Source organism: Prenolepis imparis, unplaced genomic scaffold (genome assembly GCF_030444845.1).
Source record: "Prenolepis imparis isolate NDT839.2.m4 unplaced genomic scaffold, iyPreImpa1.0 SCAF_3, whole genome shotgun sequence".
NCBI classification, from domain to species: Eukaryota; Metazoa; Arthropoda; class Insecta; order Hymenoptera; family Formicidae; genus Prenolepis; species Prenolepis imparis.
Window position 1 is genome coordinate 775,782 of NW_028141161.1, and position 19,272 is coordinate 795,053.

At 34.1% G+C, this 19,272-nt stretch overlaps 3 protein-coding genes and 1 long non-coding RNA gene across 5 annotated transcripts; all 4 read left to right on the forward strand.

The window, feature by feature from the left end:
• Positions 1–149: 149 nt before the first annotated feature.
• On the forward strand, positions 150–2,915 carry LOC145933813 (uncharacterized). Its single transcript, XM_083033810.1, has one exon. It carries the CDS (start codon positions 150–152, stop codon positions 2,913–2,915), a length of 2,766 nt encoding a protein of 921 aa, XP_082889936.1.
• Positions 2,916–9,580: 6,665 nt separating this feature from the next.
• Positions 9,581–10,473, forward strand: LOC145934064 (uncharacterized). The gene is made up of 3 exons (XR_014424984.1): positions 9,581–9,662; positions 9,857–10,030; positions 10,303–10,473. It is a non-coding gene; the product is annotated as an uncharacterized LOC145934064 (long non-coding RNA).
• Positions 10,474–10,743: 270 nt separating this feature from the next.
• LOC145933532 (uncharacterized) lies at positions 10,744–18,431 on the forward strand. 2 transcript variants are annotated; one of them, XM_083033313.1, is made up of 5 exons: positions 10,744–10,814; positions 12,469–13,083; positions 17,982–18,141; positions 18,226–18,326; positions 18,402–18,431. In XM_083033313.1, exons 2-5 carry the CDS (start codon positions 12,481–12,483, stop codon positions 18,429–18,431), a joined length of 894 nt encoding a protein of 297 aa, XP_082889439.1. In that variant the 5' UTR covers positions 10,744–10,814; positions 12,469–12,480. The 2 variants fall into 2 exon arrangements, with proteins under 2 accessions (XP_082889439.1, XP_082889438.1); XM_083033312.1 differs by lacking the exons at positions 17,982–18,141; positions 18,226–18,326; positions 18,402–18,431 and having other exon boundaries at positions 12,469–14,598.
• LOC145933710 (uncharacterized) lies at positions 14,623–17,190 on the forward strand. The gene is made up of 8 exons (XM_083033688.1): positions 14,623–14,824; positions 15,119–15,376; positions 15,469–15,561; positions 15,645–15,779; positions 15,921–16,052; positions 16,203–16,334; positions 16,784–17,016; positions 17,179–17,190. Exons 1-8 carry the CDS (start codon positions 14,623–14,625, stop codon positions 17,188–17,190), a joined length of 1,197 nt encoding a protein of 398 aa, XP_082889814.1.
• Positions 18,432–19,272: the final 841 nt, after the last annotated feature.

Consider the following 19,272-nt stretch of genomic DNA (forward strand, 5'->3'; position numbering starts at 1 on the left):
GAGTAGTATTCGATGCATCCAGTCAGTATTCAAAGAAGAAATGTTTAAACGATGCCTTATATAAAGGTCCTGTAATTCAGTCGGATTTATTTACTTTAATTATACGGTTTCGATGTCATAAATACGTTCTGTGCGCAGATATATCAAAAATGTACAGACAAATATTAATACACAAAGATCAAATTGCGTTACAAAGTATTCTCTGGCGAGAAACTCCCGAATCAGAAATAGAGGAATTTGAATTACTAACGTTAACTTATGGTACAAAACCTGCCTCGTTCTTAGCTACTAAATGTTTGCAACAATTAGCCGAGATTGAAAAGAGAAATTATCCTAAAGCTGCAAAGATAGTTTGCAATGATTTTTATATGGACGACTTATTGACTGGCAGTAACACTAAGTCCGAAATTATAGAGCTACAAAGGGAATTAACTGAATTGTTGGTTAAAGGGGGTTTTGAGTTACACAAATGGAATTCCAATATAATAGATCAGAATAAAGGTATACGCGCAGATAATGAAGAGGTAGACATTAGCAAGGATATGGAATCTAAATTATTAGGCATATTTTGGAGTCCAAGCAAAGATACATTTCAATACAAAGTAGCATTAAAGGACTGCGAAACTCGTGTAACAAAAAGAGTTGTGTTATCACAAATATGTCGATTATTCGATCCACTAGGTTTAGTCGGGCCAGTAGTAACGTTAGCTAAAATATTAATGCAAGAGTTATGGAGTTCGGGTGTAGAATGGGATGAGTCCGTCCCTATGCATCTGCATAGAGCATGGGATCAAATAAGGCGACAATTGAATTTACTTAACGAGTTGAAAATACCTAGCTTAGTAACTCTGGGGGAGACGGATTCTCAAATACAAATACACGGATTCTGTGACGCCAGTAAAAAGGCGTATGGAGCCTGCGTCTATTTACGAGAACAAGACTATCAGGGTCGTATAATAATTTCTTTGCTTTGCTCTAAATCAAGGGTAGCACCTATGAAAGCGTTATCCTTGCCTCGATTAGAGTTGTGCGGATCAGTGCTATTGGTAAATTTGATGGAAAAGATAATAAATAGTTTAAATTTAAAGATACAACAAAGATTTTATTGGACAGATTCAAAAATAGTATTGGCTTGGATAGGCTCTTCATCTAGAAAATGGCAAGCGTTTGTAGCTAATAGAGTTAGCAATATCCATGATAAGTCTTCGCCTTCCGAATGGCGACATATAAGTTCTACAGACAACCCTGCCGATTTACTATCCAGGGGGGCCACTCCTGAGCGATTGATGCAGGCTAATAGTTGGTGGCAGGGACCACAATGGTTGATGGAAAATAAAGAATCGTGGCCAACGGAGGGTGAGGAATTATTATGTGAGGATGCTCCGGAAAGGCGAAAACAAGCGATAGTAGTAGCAGCTGTAAAATATGAAGCGATTATTAGTTATAGTAAATTTTCTTCGTTAAATAAGTTACTGCGAGTAGTTGCGTACGTATTAAGATTTATTCATAATATAAGATGCGAAAAAGAAAGGCGTAAAATGGGATCGATAACGGTTGAAGAAGTCAAGAATGCAAAGGTGTTAACGATCAAACTAATACAAAGAGAAGAATTTAAAGATGACATAAAGGCATTAAAGTACAGCAACAAGGTTCAGCGAGTTTCCAAATTAGTAACACTCCACCCATATTTGGACATCAGTGGAATATTAAGAGTGGGAGGGAGACTGAAGCACGCAACGTTATCTGAAGAAGTTAAACACCCTATTTTGCTTCCTGCATCGCATTACTTCACCACATTAATAATTGTACATCATCATGAGAAGCTTTTCCACGCTGGTGCTCAAACAACTTTAAACTCCATCAGAGAAGAATTCTGGCCAATATTCGCGAAAAATCAAATAAAGAAGATCTTACGAAACTGCGTAAGATGCCGTAAGGCTCATCCTAAATCCAGTTGGCAATTGATGGGAGAGTTACCAGCGGTCCGAGTTAACGTCAGCCGACCTTTTTGTAACTGCGGAGTAGATTATTGCGGACCTTTTTTCGTACGTGATCGAATTCGTCGAAACAGCAAAAGGTACAAGGCATATGTAGCTATATTTGTTTGTATGGTCACTAAGGCGGTGCATATAGAATTAGTAGAAGACCTAACAACCGAGTCCTTCTTAGCCGCTCTAAAAAGGTTTATCGCGCGAAGAGGCAAGGTAAAGAATATGTACTCGGATAATGGAAGAAACTTCGTAGGAGCCGATCGTGCACTACAACAAATATTAGAAGATAAAGACTTTAACAGAACGGTGCGAGAGTTTGCAACTAAAGAGCAAATGAATTGGCACTTCATACCTCCCAGATCACCACATTACGGGGGTCTCTGGGAATCAGCAGTGCGCTCTATGAAGCTACTTTTAAAATGCACGTTGGGTGAAGCTTGTCTTACAGTCGGAGAGATGACAACCGTCTTAACCCAAGTGGAAGCTATACTAAATTCTAGACCTTTAACCCCTTTATCAGAAAATCCGAACGATTTAAAGGCGATAACGCCAGGGCATTTTTTAATAGGGGAGAACTTACAAACTTATCCAGAAGACTATTTACGGGAGATTCCAGAAAACAGACTTTCTCGTTGGCAACACGTCGAACAGCTCAAGCAGCAATTATGGTCACGATGGCATAAGGAATACCTAGTAACATGTCAGCAAAGAAACAAATGGAAAACGGACAACAACTTCAAATTCTTCGTCGGTCAACTCGTCATGTTAAAGGAAACTGAGAGTATGCCCTTTCAATGGGTGCTTGCAAGAATCACCGAAGTGCATCCCGGTCTAGATGGAAAAATCCGGGCAGTCACTTTGCGAACTAAAAAAGGACTTTATAAAAGAGCGATTACTAATATAGTCCCCATATCCGATAATTAATATATTGTAATTATATGAAGTTTACATTTTTTTTTTTTTTTTTTTCTGTTTTGAGTTTATGTTTAGTGTGAGATTATTTAACTATACCAATTGTAACCACACTCTAGTTGAAAATATGTGATATTTGTCAAGGCGGGCGGCATGTCTGATTTGTAAGGAGATTGAGTTTATTTTAAGTTCACATTTCGCGCGCTTATTGAGTTTAGGTGCGATACTCGTAGCTCAGACTTGATCTGAGTAGATGGCGTTTCGGTCGTAAGGAAGAGATCGCGAGCGCTCAGAGAAGAGCCAGATGTACGCAAGTTACGGACCCGTATGGTTCGGTACATTCCAGAAATAAAATTTCTATTTTATATAAGTCAAGGTCTGTTTCGTAAATTATTCCCAATAATTAATTCGAAGCAGTGCAATTAAGAAATCGATCAATCACGAAATTATTCATAAGCTATATAGCACTGTAAACAATTAAATATAAAAATAATTGTTTTACAAAAATTGTTTTATTTGTAGAGGAAACGTTATGCAATATGATTAATTTCTTTTATAAGCAGAGGTGTGATTTCAAGATCAATTTTATTTTTGTATTTATATATGCTATATTTTTGTCTATATAATATGTACGTTATTAATGATTTTATACATAACGCCTTTTTACAAATAAAACAATATTTTCCACATGTACAATTTTTAATATTAATTAATAAAATTTAATATTTTTATAAATTTTTAGCTATGCCGCCGTATTTCCATTCCATTCCATTTATTACGGTTGCCCCTAGAGGATTGCCGTGGCGTTTGCACGGAACCGCCAAACCCTTTACATTCTTCTTTTCTATTCCTACCTACATACAACACTAACTAGTACACATTTTTCTCCTTTCCTCTCCTTCGTCCCCTTCCCCTTTCTACAATTTCACCCCTTTCTAACCTGACCATTATGCGGCCTCACATTTTTACTACCTCTCCTCCCTTCCCCTTTTCCCCCTTCCTTCTTCTCCTATCCTTCTGTCTTCCTTCATCCACTCTTCCTGTCATCTTTTCTCTCTTCTTCCTTTCTGTTCTTTTCTTCTCTCTCTCGCTTTGCACCGTCTCCTTGCCGCTGTTTCCTTTTCCTTCTAACAACATACAAAAAACATACAAAAAACAAGCAACTAATCTTTCCCTTTTCTTTGTCCACTCTCTCTTCCTCTACCCCCCTTTCCGCTATCTCCTCCCCACCCCCTTCTTCTCCACACTCCTCCTTCTTCCCCTCTATCCCCCCTACTTCCCCTCTTCTCACCGCCTTATCCTTTCTCTAACCCTTTCCCACCCCTCCTACTCTCTCCCTAGTCCTTCTCATCTTTCCTCCGTCTCTTTCTTCTCTTTCCGACCTCCTTCTCCTTTACTCCCCTTGCCTCTTTCCGCCCTATCACCTTCCCTCCCTCTCTACCTCTGACCCTTCCCTCCATTCAACCTTCTCCCCTCCTTCCTCTACACCCTTCATTCAATCCTGTCTACCTTTTCTCCTCTCCAACTCACCTCTTCCTCTATTCCATTTTCTCCTACATCCCTCCTACACTACTTCTCTACCCCTTTTCTTCCAGAGCATTCGCCCCTCATCCCATTTCCACTCCCTCCCATCTATCCATAACCTCCTGCTTGTATCAACCACACATTTCCCTTTCGCTCTCTTCATCCTCGCCTTTTCCCTTATCTTCCATCGCATCTTCCTTTCCTCCAATGTCATATCCTCATCGACCTTTACTCCCCACCTCCTCCTAAACTCCCATCCCCTTTCTAATAGCTCCTCCTTGTCCTCTACCTCCTCCATCTCTACTATTAATACCCTTGTCCCTGCCTCCCCTATCCTTTCCGTTACCCCCTTTATTTCCGCTTCACTCTTTTTTTTTTTTTTGCGCTGTGGAAACCTCATAGTACCACTCACCCCCCGGGTAGGGGATGAGGGTTATGTGGGACTCCTTGTCCCCCATCACCGATCCACGTGTGGATCGGCGGTGGGGTCCAAGACTTACCTCACTAAAACCACAGCGGGTGCCTTCGCTTACGGGGGTGGCAAGGAATTGCCGAAACATTACTTCTTGCCATCCCCAGGCCTAGCCTTCTCAGGAGAGCATCTTCCCCGAAAGGAAGATACTCTCCCCCGCGAAACCATCGTGCGGTCCATCCCGATTGCGGCGCAGGGGGACACCGCCCCCACGTCGCGCCCTCCCAAAAAGTTTTGGGGGTGGGGTCACAGCTCGAGTATTCCCACTCGAGCCGCCACCCCCCGCTCCTAGAGCGGGGCTCCCTCTCCCTCCCTAGAGGGACGAGAGATTCGGTCGACGGTCCGGGAGCTCTTCACCCGGGAGTTCCCCCCAGAAGGGGGGGGGGAACCCTCGCCGCAGGCAGTGTTGCCCTCCCACCGGCGCTCTAGGGCACCGGTGAGAGGGCCGCCACTGCCGCGTCCCTTCCCGGGGGGATCACGTGCAATGAGACTCGGTATCTGAGTCCCTATGATCCCCCCGTGCCCCCGGGCCGCGGTTCCCACCCTTTACGGGATTCGACCATCGGCCCGGGGACATCGCCGAGGGCCTCCCCTAGGGGAGGAACTCGGCAGGGGCGAGGGCGGACGCCGCCCGACTCCCGGCCGCAGGGCTTTCGCCGTGCGGCCGCCAGCCGGGCAACACCCGCCCCCGCCCTCCAACCAGAACTACTCCGCCCTCATGGGCCTCCCTCACTCGCTGGGCGAGAGGGACACGGCACCCCTCGCTCAACTACTCCGTCCTTACGGGCCTCCTCCTCTTCTTTCTTCCTCGAGCGAGGGGGGCACAACGTCCCCCGCCCGACCTCCCTCCTAATCCACCCCATCGGGTGGACGTCCTCTCGTCCGGCGACGAGGGGGTCCGCCTCCGCGTCCCCGCCTCGGCGGGCCGCCCCCGCCGCCGCCCCCTCTACCTCGGGCACCGTCTCTCTCTCGCGCCCTCTCGGCCCTTCCTCGCCGGGGCGCCCAGGTGGGGTCGTCCCTTTCTTCGCGGGATTCGGGGGTAAGCGTTTGCCTACCCCGTCTCCCTCGTCTCTCCCGCTCCCTCTCTGCCTCCTCCTTCTGCGTCATAACCTTGAAGCAGAAGGAGGAGACCGCCTTCCATTTCCTCTCATCTTCCAGCATCTGCCCAACCTCCGCTTCTCTCCCTAGTTCCCTCTCTACCATCCCTTCCATGAATGCTCTTCTTTCTTCCCGGTCCTTTCCGTCTATCCCTCTCCACACTACGTTCTTCTTCCTCTTCTTTCTTCTCTCCGCCTCCACCATCCTCTCTCTTACCCTTCTCTCACTACCCTGCCGTTCCAGCTTCTTTCTCTTTTCCTCTGTCTCTTCTTCCCTCTTCCTTCTGCATCCTTCTTCACTGCTCCTATCGCTTCTCCACTCGCTAGGTCTTTCCACTTTTTCCTCGCTATCCTCTTCCCTCTTCTCATTTTCTCCCTTCTTTTCTTCTTCCTCTTCTTTTCTTCCTGCTACCTCTCTCTTCTTCTTTTCTGTCATTACCCACCAGCTTTCCTCCTTATCCTCTTCTTTCCAGCTCACTTTTACCTTATCCAACCTTTTTCCTATCCCCTTCTCCCTTCTTCCTTCTTCGCCTATTTTCTTTCTCGCCTTCCTCTCCTCCTCTTCTTCACTCTCCTCCTTCTGCCCTCTACGTACTCCTCCACTTCTATCTTTCGTTTCCACTACACTCTTTTTCTCCTTCCTCTTCTCCTCCGTATTCTCCAGCACTTCACTCCATCTTCTCTCTCCACCATCCTCATCCCTCTTCAATGCTTCATTCCTGCCCTTCTTGTCCTTGCTTTCTTCTTCCCCCTTTTCCTCCGCTGATTCCTTCGCTCCCTTCTCCTTCTCGCCTTCCTTCCCTTTTCCTCCTCTCTCTGTCCTCTCTAACCTCTCTAACCTTTCCTCAATACCTCTCCTTCTTTCTTCCTTCTTCTCTCCTCTCCTTCTCGTCTCCTCCATCAAACTTACTACCTTTTTCAATAGTTTCCTTATCTCCTTCAGTTCTTCTATCTTCTCCTCTTCTTTCTTCTTTTTATCCATTATTATCCCTTTATTCTTACACTTTTCCTTCGACACAATACCGTCTCTCTTCCTTCCCATGTTCTCTTCCTCCTATTGATATTCCTCGGTGCGCCACCTCGATTTTTCCCTGTGGCGCCCTCTCCACTCTGCTTCCCTTACATTCCTCTGCCAACCGCTTCTCCGTCTCACATCTGGCATCACCATCCCCCGTGTTCCTACCTCTCCTGTCTTCTTGCACTACCAGCTATATCGGCCTATCCATCGATCGAGCAATCGATCCATCGATCCATCGAATTCTACCTCTGTCCTCGTGGCGCCCTCTCACCCTTCTCCTGCCTCCTCCGTACCCGCGCCATCATTCTTCCTCACTTGCCGCCTGCGCCACCTAGCTTCTTCCTTTTCCTCATCCTTCCCGTCTCTCCTCTCCAGCCTCGTTACCTTCTCTCCACTCACATTCTTATTTCCCCTGCCTTTGATCCTGCTTTTTCCATCTCACCTTCATTTCCTCCGTCACCTCTTCAACTCTCTTATCCAATTTTCCCTACCTCCACTCTCTCCTCCACCTCCTCCGCCCTCCCCATAATTTTATGTTATATGTATTAGGTATTCAATAAACAAAAATTTGTGCACTTTTTAAATAGTAGATATTTTATTCGATAAATATAAATATTTGAAAAACTAAAAATTGTTTCAATATATCAAAAATCATATTGAATGAATCTAATACATATGTATCCCACAAACGTCCAACCATTGGAACATTTACGTTACTAGCCCTCATATGGACCGCGTCTTTAATCTTTTTTTCTTTCACACATGTTACGAAAATATCCGAATCATACCGAAGTCAGTGTATATTGCCACTCTTCAGTTTTCATTTCATAAAGCTTCGTCTCCAAGTCGAATAAAGTCGGCTTTCAATTCGTGAACGCGCTTGAGATTTGTATACCATATATATACTATATATCATATCATTATCGTCGAGGCCTTCCTGAAGTCATCACGCACGTTACCCGAGTCTCCTCCATTCATCTACAGTGAATCCTTTGTCTTCTCTATTCACCTACAGTGAACCGATTTTTCGTGAATTAGAAGAGCAACTGGGAAGATAAATGTGTGTCTGTTCACAGATGAGTTTATTTGTCCGAGTCAGAGATTATAGATACATCTTATTTCCAACACACTATCTATGCCGCCGTATTTAATAGTAAACAACTTAAAAGATATTTAAAAAATTGCTGGACACATGCAAATATTGGAACTTCTCAACGGTACATGTACACTAAAGAGAAAAATAGAAGATGCATTTAATCACACACAGGTACCATTATTGTGCAAATATTAAAGAACTATATTTTTAATTTATAAAGTTTATTATTAAATTTATCAAACTTTATGCAGGATTTACACTGCGTCCAATATCCTATACCCAATAAGAAAATTTGATTTGATTTTTAGAAACTCTGACAAAACTCTAGAAATCAAATTTTCTTATTGGATATCGGATATCATATATTGGATATCGGACGCTGTTTGAATCCTACAATAAATTATTGATTTTTTTTGTATACGCTTTAAAAACAAAGTTTACCTTGAAAAATAGAATTTAGTTTGTTTTTTTTATTTTTTATATCTCAAGAAGATTAAAACATTGTATAACTCCGTATAAAAGCAATAAAAATATATCAATAAGCCTATATTATTGCCTAGAGGTTATCTAGAAATTTTCATTTCAAAGAATTCTATAGTATAATTAACTTTATATCATTGTTAAAATGTTTACTTTACCAATCTTTATCAAACGTGTCGGTTAGTTTCGAATTAACTTGTACACGTGCATACAACACACACACACACACATGTATATAATAAATTTGTTATTTTTTGCAGAATCGAAGCAAGAGGAATTCAAATTAATCACATTTATTTTATATATAAAGAAGATTACATAAGAAGGATTATAAATTTCAAATTAATTACATTTATTTTATATATAAAGAAGATTACATAAGAAGGATTATAAAAGGATTAATATAATAAGAAAGTATTGAAATTTAAATGTTCATGTTCTTTATGTTATTGAATAAAATTTAAATTCTGAAAATGTATTTATATATTATGTATATATTATCTCTTTTATCCCTCTCTTTCACTTATTTTTTTTCTCTTCTTTAATTTTAAATAAAGCTTTCTTCTTTTCTCTCTCTCTTTTTCTCTCTTTTTGATTTCCACTGTTTTTCTCTTTCTCTTTTTCTTTCTATTTTTTGTTATCTATTAAAAATATAAATATTCATATCCCACACAGCACATGATATCGTACGAATATTCTATATTCATTCTGTGAATGTACGTACTGTACGTAATATACTGAGAACATCTCTATATCTTGTGTAGTATATTATTTTTCGTATATTCACAGGATATTATCAGAACATCTTGTGTAGTATATTATTTTTCGTATATTCTCGTATATTCTCAGAATGTACTTTTAATATCTCTTATAGTATATTATTTTTCGTATATTCTCATAATATACTATTGAATTACGCGCATTTTTACTTATGACCGGATATGTATGCCATTTTGGATACGTAATTTCCGCTATTGCCGTCATTTGTCTTTTCCTTCTTCTTCTTCACTGACCACGTGCAAGTGCTATGTGCAATCTGGTGCAATTATATTACGATTGTGATTAATCGCAGGTAATCCTTTTTATTTTCAAATAAATTAAATGTAAAAAGGGTATTTTATAAAAGCTATTCAATGATTTATTAATACTTCATAATTATAAACACACAAATTAACCTCATTAATGCAAATTATAACCTCACAATCGAATATTATAATGTATCAAAAATATGTATTTTTATGTGAAATTCTTATTATTATGTTACAGCATTTGCACAAAAAAGGACGTCATTATCAATTGTCGTATATTATATCAATTATCATTTTGTGATCTCTGCAGAATCTTTCTAAAGAAAAAGTGTTCTCCGCATACACATATATACATATATAGATGAGATGTAAATGTGAAAAATAAAAGTGAAACTCTGGATTCAAAAATCAAGTGAGTTTTATAACATATTTTAATTATATAGTGTGTACGATTAAGTAAGCTAATTGTTACTGCAATTAACTTTTAAAACGATCTTAAAAGACTAATGTATGCCAATACTCTATATTTGTATTACACATTGATAATGAATGAAAGATATTGCATACATATAAAATAATATGTTAACTAGGCTTTTAAAACCGTTTTAAAAGTTAATTGCAGTAACAACTAATATATATATTAATATATGTATTCTTATATGAAGTTCTCATTATATGTTACAGTGTTATTTGCACAAAAAAAGAACGTCATTATCAATTGTCGTTTATTATATCAATTATCACTTTGTGATCTCTGCAGAATCTTTCTAAAGAAAAAGTATCTCCGCATACACACACATATATATATATAGATGGGATATGTAAAAAATAAAAGTGAAACTCTGGATTCGCAAAAATCAAGTGAGTTTTATAACATATTTTAATTATATAGTGTGCGATTAAGTAAGAGCTAAGTTATTACTGCAATTAATTTTTAAAATGATTTTAAAAGTTAATTGCAGTAACAACATATAGCTTATTAAATATATGTTAGATATTATTAAATGTATTCTTATGTGAAATTATTATTATATGTTACAGCGTTTGCACAAAAAGAACATTATTATCAACTTCATGATCTAATACTTTCTGGGAAATAAGAAAAATTATATACATATATATACGTGGGATATTTACAGTATATATTTAAAACAAGGAAATATAAACTGCGGACTCAACAAATCACAACAAATCAAGTAAGATTTAATGATATTTTTTAGTGTAAGTAAACTAGCTGTTATTGCAATTACTTGTAAAACGATTTAAAATTACTAAAGTCTTATTTAAATTCACTACTACACTAAATTATTTTATATTTTACAAAAATGTTTACGTATCAAATATATAATTATGTATATATAATTTAACTGGAAAGTACTAATTAATGCTAATGTTAGAGGCAAAATGAATTTAAAAATAACTAAAATTTCAAAAATTTCATTTTCATTTTTTAATAAGATTTTCTAAAATAATGAGAAACAGTTTTCTGAAAATTTTGAACTGTACATCATTTTTGGCTACAATATAAAAAGTTATAACTTGGGTAAATGGATTGAATATTTTCTTATTTTTACTGTGTACTATTTATTATTTTATTTGTATTATGTGTATGTGTATTTATATTTAAGTATAAAATATATTTATATAAGTATAAAATAAATAATAAAATAAATTTAATGAAATAAATAATAAAACAAATGATAAATAAATAAAATAAAATATATATTTTAAAAAAATTAAAAATTATTTCATTTAAATTGTAATCTTTAAAAATAACCAGAGATATTTCAGGTAGACAAAATTATTGTGTGGTCCCTGTACATACACAAAATATCCCATTTAAAAGAATACACTGGAATATCTGCTCAAGAAAACATTTTAGAGAAAAAGGTTTTAGACAAAAGTTGTTTGGGGGACATAAGATGGTGCCATTGATTTGACCTTAGATAATTATTTTGAAGGAGACAAAAAAATTTTCAATTTCTTAAATGGAATCTTATTTTTTTATAGCATATTCTTGCAGCTTACCTCGAAAGTTTCCCAAAACACTTTTATTGAGTTATTTTTCATTAAGTATTTTTGTTAAAGTTTACAATATTTTGACAAAATATAAAATATCTTGAGAAACATTCAGTTTTCGGTAGTCTTATCTTAAAACTTTCATACACAGAATAATGAGATCAATACATTCGTGTAAAAAAAACACAGTTGCTTTTTAAACAAGTAATTTGCAACATGCAGCTGCGTACTTTTTCTGAAAAGCAACTATGTGTTTTCTTTACACCAATTGATAGGTCTCTCATTATTCCATGTATAAAAGTATTAAGATTAGATTATTAAAAACAGAATATTTTACAAAATATTTTAAATTTTATGTCAAAAATTGTAGACTTCAAGCTTTATAACTCAAAAAATACTTTAGTGTTTTGGAAAGTTCTTAAGATAAGCTACAAAAATATTCAATAAAAATAGTAAGTCCCATTTAAGAAATTGAAGGTGACCTTTATGTGACCTTCAAACAATTATCCAAAGAATCAAATCTTTGTCACTATCTTATATCTCTCTTGAAGCCATACAACTTTTTGGTTTGAAATATTTTTCTCTAAAATACTTTCCCTTCAGATATTCCAATGTATTCTTTTAAATGGGACACCCTGTATAATTACAATTTTACCATACAATTTTACCAATATTATATTTTAACAATTTTAACAGCAATATTTTATTTTATAACATCAATTTTATTAACATATATATGTATATATATATTATAATATCGACATAATAATTAAATATTAAATTATATATTTAATAGTTAATATATTTATCAGTTTCACAATATGTTAACAGAAAAGAAAAAAAATGGATAAAAAGCGCTCAAGAAAAGACGCTGCATGTGTATCAAAACGACATTTAAAAAGATTAGCTGTACAAGAATCCGAAATTGTTTGCGATGGTTTATTAAGTACGACTACAGCGTCATATAGTAACATTACTTATAAATGCACAGAACATTTGGAAAATGTTTCTATAGTAAATTCAGAAGTAAAAAACATTCAAGCTGCTGAGAATGCTGTAATCGAAAATTATAATGTTCACGAGTGGAACGAAAGTAGTAACAATGTATCGAACATGCAACAGTCTTCCGTTAGCGATTCTTATGAATCACAAACTGATTTAGCATCTGAAGATGCAAATGTAACAGATGACAATTTGAAAAATGATCTTGCTATCTGGGCTGTGCAACACCAAATTTCACATACGGCTCTAAAAGCATTACTTCAAAGATTAAAAAAACATTCATGTTTTTCATCATTATCTGTAGATGCACGTTCACTTTTAAAAACTCCGAGAAAACAAGATATACGTGTAGTAGAGCCAGGAATTTACTATCATTTTGGATTGCAAAAGTCTATGTTGAATATATTAACCTCCATGAAGAACAATATTGATAGTATAAAAATTGCTATTAATGTCGATGGATTACCACTCTCAAAATCATCGCAACAACAATTTTGGCCCATACTTGGTTCAATTTTTCCATATAATAATGTATTTACAATAGGAATTTATCATGGAACTGAAAAACCTGCAAATGTTAATGATTTTTTAAAAGATTTTGTGAACGAGGCTGCAGAAATGTGTGAAAATGGAATATATGTCAATAGTCGTAATATACAATGCAGAATAGAAGCATTAATATGTGATACACCGGCAAAAGCATTTGTGCTATGTGTAAAAGGGCATTCCGGATATTCAAGTTGCACTAAATGCACAACAGAAGGAGAATATGTCGGAAATCGTATATGCTTCCCACAAATTGATGCACCAATTAGATCAGATAATGATTTTATTCAAAAAATTGATGACAGTTATCATAAGCCAGATATAACATGCAGTCTACTCAAAATATCTCATTTCAAAGCAGTTACAAATGTTCCCATGGATTATATGCACCTAGTGTGTTTGGGAATTATGCGGAAATTAATGTATTTATGGTTGAATGGAGAATTCTATTATCGGCTACAACATAGAGCCATTGAAGAAATATCAACACGTCTAACAACTCAATTAAAGCCATCGATACCTGTAGAATTCGCAAGAAAGTCACGCAAAATAGATTACATTAAATTATGGAAAGCTACGGAATATAGACAAATATTGTTGTATACAGGTCCATTGGCTTTCAACTCAATATTGAAAAAAAGTGTGTACACCCATTTTATGACACTGCATGTTATTATTAGAATCTTGTGTTCAAAAACTTTGTATGATGAACATTTATCTTATGCACAAGATATGATTCTTTTTTTTATCAAAACATTTATCAAGATTTATGGAGTGCAAAACGTGTCGCATAATATTCATAGTCTCGTACATCTTGTTGACGATGTAAAAAAATTTGGACCACTCGACAATTTTTGTGCGTTCAGGTTTGAGAATCACATGCAAGTGTTTAAAAAATATCTCAGAAAAGCAGAAAAACCTTTGGAACAAGTAGTACGAAGATGTATTGAAAAAGAAAATTTAAGTACATCAAGTAGATTAAGTACATTGACTAATTTGTCAGATTCTATCCTGATACATCCCACTTTAATTACATTACATGACGATGGTCCACTTTTACTCGACTGCAATAATCCACAATATAAAATTATCAAATATGTCAACGGAATAACATTTAAAACTGGCTCACATGCAGATAATTGTTGTGGTTTAAATTGCGGTGCTATAGTATGTATTGAAAACGTGGCACACTGCAAAAAACGAAATATTCCAGTTATTATTGGATACGAATTTTTGGAAAAGGAAGATTTATTTAATATACCTTGCTCATCATCGTTGCTTGGGATTTATTCCGTAAAATCATTATCAGATTTGAAATCATGGCCATTGAAAAATGTGATAAAAAAATATGTCAAATTGCCATACGAAAATGTTAAATACGCAGTTTTCCCATTAATACACAATGAAATATAAGTAATTAATATTCATTGACACAGAATGACTGATAAATTTTATGCAATCGTGGAATTCGAAGATGGACTGCAAGTTATACCAAATAATTGGTTAAGTGGAGACTTAAAGAAAGCTTTTTGGCCAAATTTTACGAACAACAAGCGGTATGATAAAGCAGTTAAATTGAGGGAGGAGCCAGAATGTACTTGGTTGGAGCATCCTATTCGAAAAATATATGGAACATTTCGTAAGTAATATAGTTATATTTTTTGTATATATTATTCTGAACTATTCTTTTACAATAAATAATAAATATACAGTGGCGGCCAACTTTTTAAGATCCCTTGTTTAAAAAATAAATGTCTCACATTTCATAAATTTCAATCTTTTTATGTTAAAATCGTAATTAAGATACATTAAATAGCTTTAGGCCGCCACTATATATATGTTGCTATTTTGTAATAATATAAAAAAATATGATTTTATAAAATTAAATTTGTATTAAATTATTTACTGTTTTATTTAAAAAAAACTTTTTCAGAAAACTATGGAGTGGCAAGGAAAAAGCTAAAAGATGCCGAAGAATTATCCGACATTAACTCTGGCGCTGATATAGAAGAAAATTTAAAAAAGTCGAGAAAAATTAGAGCTGCTAAAATTGTTGACGAAACAAGTAACGATCCTGATGAATCATCAGACGAAATGATACTAGTCTCAGAAATTCCAAAGTTTCCAAACAAGCATTCCATGACTGCAGAAACCAGTAAAACATCGAAAATTACAAAAAATGCACCAAAAGGTAAGTACGATCTAATAATAATATAAAAGTAACAATAATAGATTTAAGTAGAGAAAATATTTTAATAATAGAACACTGCTTATGAATTACAGATGTTAATAATTTGGAAAGAAAATGTACAGCAACACAAATAAAGAAGTTTGCAAACATAAACACAAATATAGAAAAAAGAACAGATGATTCATGTATGATTTTAACTTATTCATTATAATTATTAAAATATTATATAAACATTTATAATATAATAAAAACATTTTATTATTTTCAGCTCTAAATTGCAATAAAAATTTGATTGATGCACCCGCAGAACAATCATCGTTTGATGAAACCGATGATGAAGTTAATGTACAATTGCCAATTCAACTAGGAAATAAAACATCGTCAAATTTATTTTATAAGCAAGGTACAATGCACAATTTCATTTATTTAGTTACGATAATTTTTTATATATTTTAAAAATATTACATTTTTTTAAAATAATTTTTTTTAGTATTTTTTAATTTCAAAACTTATGTTGGAATAATATAACGACGTATTTTGTTAGCTCTGCATTGTAATGAAAACGTGCTTGATGCATCCGCAGAACAATTATGTGATGAAGTCGATGAAGTTTATGCAAACGTGCCAACTCAATTGAGAAACAAGACATCATCAAATCTATTAATTCATAAGCAAGGTACAATGCACAATTTTATTTATTTAGTTACGATTATTTTTTATATATTATAAAAATATAACATTTACTGTTTTACTAATTTTTCCTAGTATTTTTAAATTTTAAAAATTATGTTGGAATAATATGATAACATAAACATTTTATTTTTAGCTCTGCATTGTAATAAAAATGTGCTTGATGCATCCGCAGAACAATTGTTTGATGAAGTCGATGAAGTTAATGCAAACATGCCAATTCAATTGAAAAACAAGGCATCATCAAATTCATTGATTAATAAGCAAGGTATAATGCACATAATTTCATTTATTTTAATTACGACTTTTTATATATATATATATATATATATATTATATTGTATATTTTAGTGTATATGTATAATTCTTTATTTCAATTTCAATTACTTGATTATTTATAATGTAGTTCAGAATTATATAGTATACACACACATTTATTCTTAAACTATTTTTCCTAACATTTTTCTAACACTATTTTTGAATTTTTTAAATATATATAGATTTTATATTTTATTTTTATACATCTTACATCACACATATGTATCTTACATTTTTTATATTTAATATTTTATCTGTACATATATCTTTAATAGTACATATATTCAAAAGATGTTTAGAGAACGTCTTGTCCTCTATTCTATACATTTTTTGAAAATACGTGGTGTTTGGGATATAATTATAAATATAACCAACATGTGTTTTGAATATTTTTTATAGAATCTGACCCGTACGAACGATTTGTCATTAATAAACTTATAAGTTTAGAATTAAAACTAAACTCTATAGAAAGATGTCAAAAACTTATTCTAAAGAAAATTTCAATCGACACATTTGAGGCCAAAGAAAAAGAAACAATAGATATCTATCAAGATCTACCGTTAAAAACTGAAACTGATTTACAATCAATGGAAAACAAATTAAATAATGATTCATTATATCGAAATGAAATGGTAAGTTGAATGTCTTGTGTATTTCGACGTTACAAAATGAAATCATATACAAAAATAAGAAAAGGCTCTAGCAAATTCAAAAATAATAATATAAAACGACTAATGAGAGCCACACAATTGTTAATGGATGTTAAATAATAAAAAGAACTAATTAATATTCAGGTATTTGTTTAATGATAAATGTTTTGGGCCACTCTCAAAACAATATTTAATCTAGAAATAAAAAAATATATAATTATTATATTGAATATGAAGTCAGAACACAAGCGTTAATTTTACAATTAATTAGCATTAAAGAAAGTACACGATTATCTACATATGTTAGAAAATAGTATATAGTAAAAATCTCGGTGCATGCTGGTATAAAAGTCTGTCGTTTGATAATTATATATATATATTTTTTGTTTTATTTTTAGTTTAAATTATTTTTATAAAGAGGATGGTCGGAAATGGACTGAAACATTTATCATTTAATAAACATCTGAATATTAATTAAGTTCTTTTTAACATTCATAACTTTTGCTCTCATTAGCAATTTTATATTATTTTTTAAATTATATATACGTCTCTTTAAAGATGTTTTAATAATTTTCGTAGACTTTTTATTAAAATATCACATAATTTTTAGAATAATTAAATTGATATATATTTACAGTATTTTTACATGAATATATATATTGGATGATTGCAAAAGTTCGTGCCCGATTTGAAGTTATTAATCCATCTATGCAAATCGGGCACGAACTTTTGCAATCATCTAATATATATATATATATATATATATATATATATATATATATATATATATCAGTATATATATATACTGATATTTACAATTTTCTATTACATATTAATCTCTGAAGTATGTATATTGAAATATGTAATGTTTCGACTATTCGACTGTTCGTTATTCATGTATGAAAAATGTAGTATGTCGTTATAATTGTAATAATTATATGCTTCAGGAAACATTTTTCTATTTGCTTGGAGGAGACTCACCCCAAGATCAAATAAAACATAGCTTGGAAAAAATGTTTTCCAATAAATTGGCTATGAAATGTTCATGGAAAGGCCAGAAAGGAAATTTTGCCATAAATTCACTTCTGCTAATAGATATCATAAAAAGTAAGACTTTCTGCATTGACCTAACTTGAAACAAAATTATATAAATCAATTTATTAATCTTTAATTTTTTCTTGCGTTTTATAGAGGCTGCTCGAAAGCATTATCCGATGTTAACGGATAGACAATTTTTAAATCATGTTTCCGCCTGGCTTAAATATGCCAAAACACGTCATGATAGAGAGCAGGTTTTTTCATTCTACTTAAATGAATTACTATTTTTATACAGCTGAATTGATTTTGTGTCTTTTTTCTTGTCTTAGGCAAAAGCACTTAGAAATCAGATCGGATAATTCAATTTTAAGGAAATGTACATGAACTCATATATGGCGTTCAGCCGACCCTGCAAATGCACTAATAGTGCAATATTAAAATAATAATATTTATCTTATAAATATTAGAAATATCTTAAAAATACATGTTATAAATATACATATAATAATATATCTTATATAATTGATGTTTTATATTTTTTAATTTTATCACAAAATATTGTTGTATGTGTATGAAAATAAATGTAATTAATATGCGAATAATTTTTGTTTTTCACTGATCGTATTATTACTCATGTAACGAATATATAAAGCCCAGTCTACAATGAGTCATTAATCGTTGATCAGATGTGTCCTAAGTCGTAAGTCATAATTATGACTTACGACTTATTAGGACACATCTGATCAACGATTAATGACTCATTGTAGACTGTGCCTTATACATTCGTTACAAAAACGTTGCAAATTAACCATGAAGCGGAAAATAAGTTCCTGGAACGTTGTATAAAGAACGTTGTATAAACGTTGTTTTTGGAATTAAAGTTTGTAACGTTTCCCTAACGTTTCATGCAAGTTTTACAAACGTCGCAAAAAACGTTGTAAATGCGCCGTCGCACATATAAGATTTCTCAAACGCCTAAAACGCGTTGCAAGTTCGACGTCGCATATGTAAGGTAATTGAATCAGGACATTTCTGGTTCCTGAAACGTTACCAAAAAGTTAATGCAACCAAACGTAAAACGTCGCACGGCTATATTGCAATGTTACAAAAACGTTTTTGCAACAGAATATTGTTTAGCGGGTAGATGTTAATAAAGAGTAAAGTATTATATTTTATGAAGAAATCTTATTACTGTGAAGA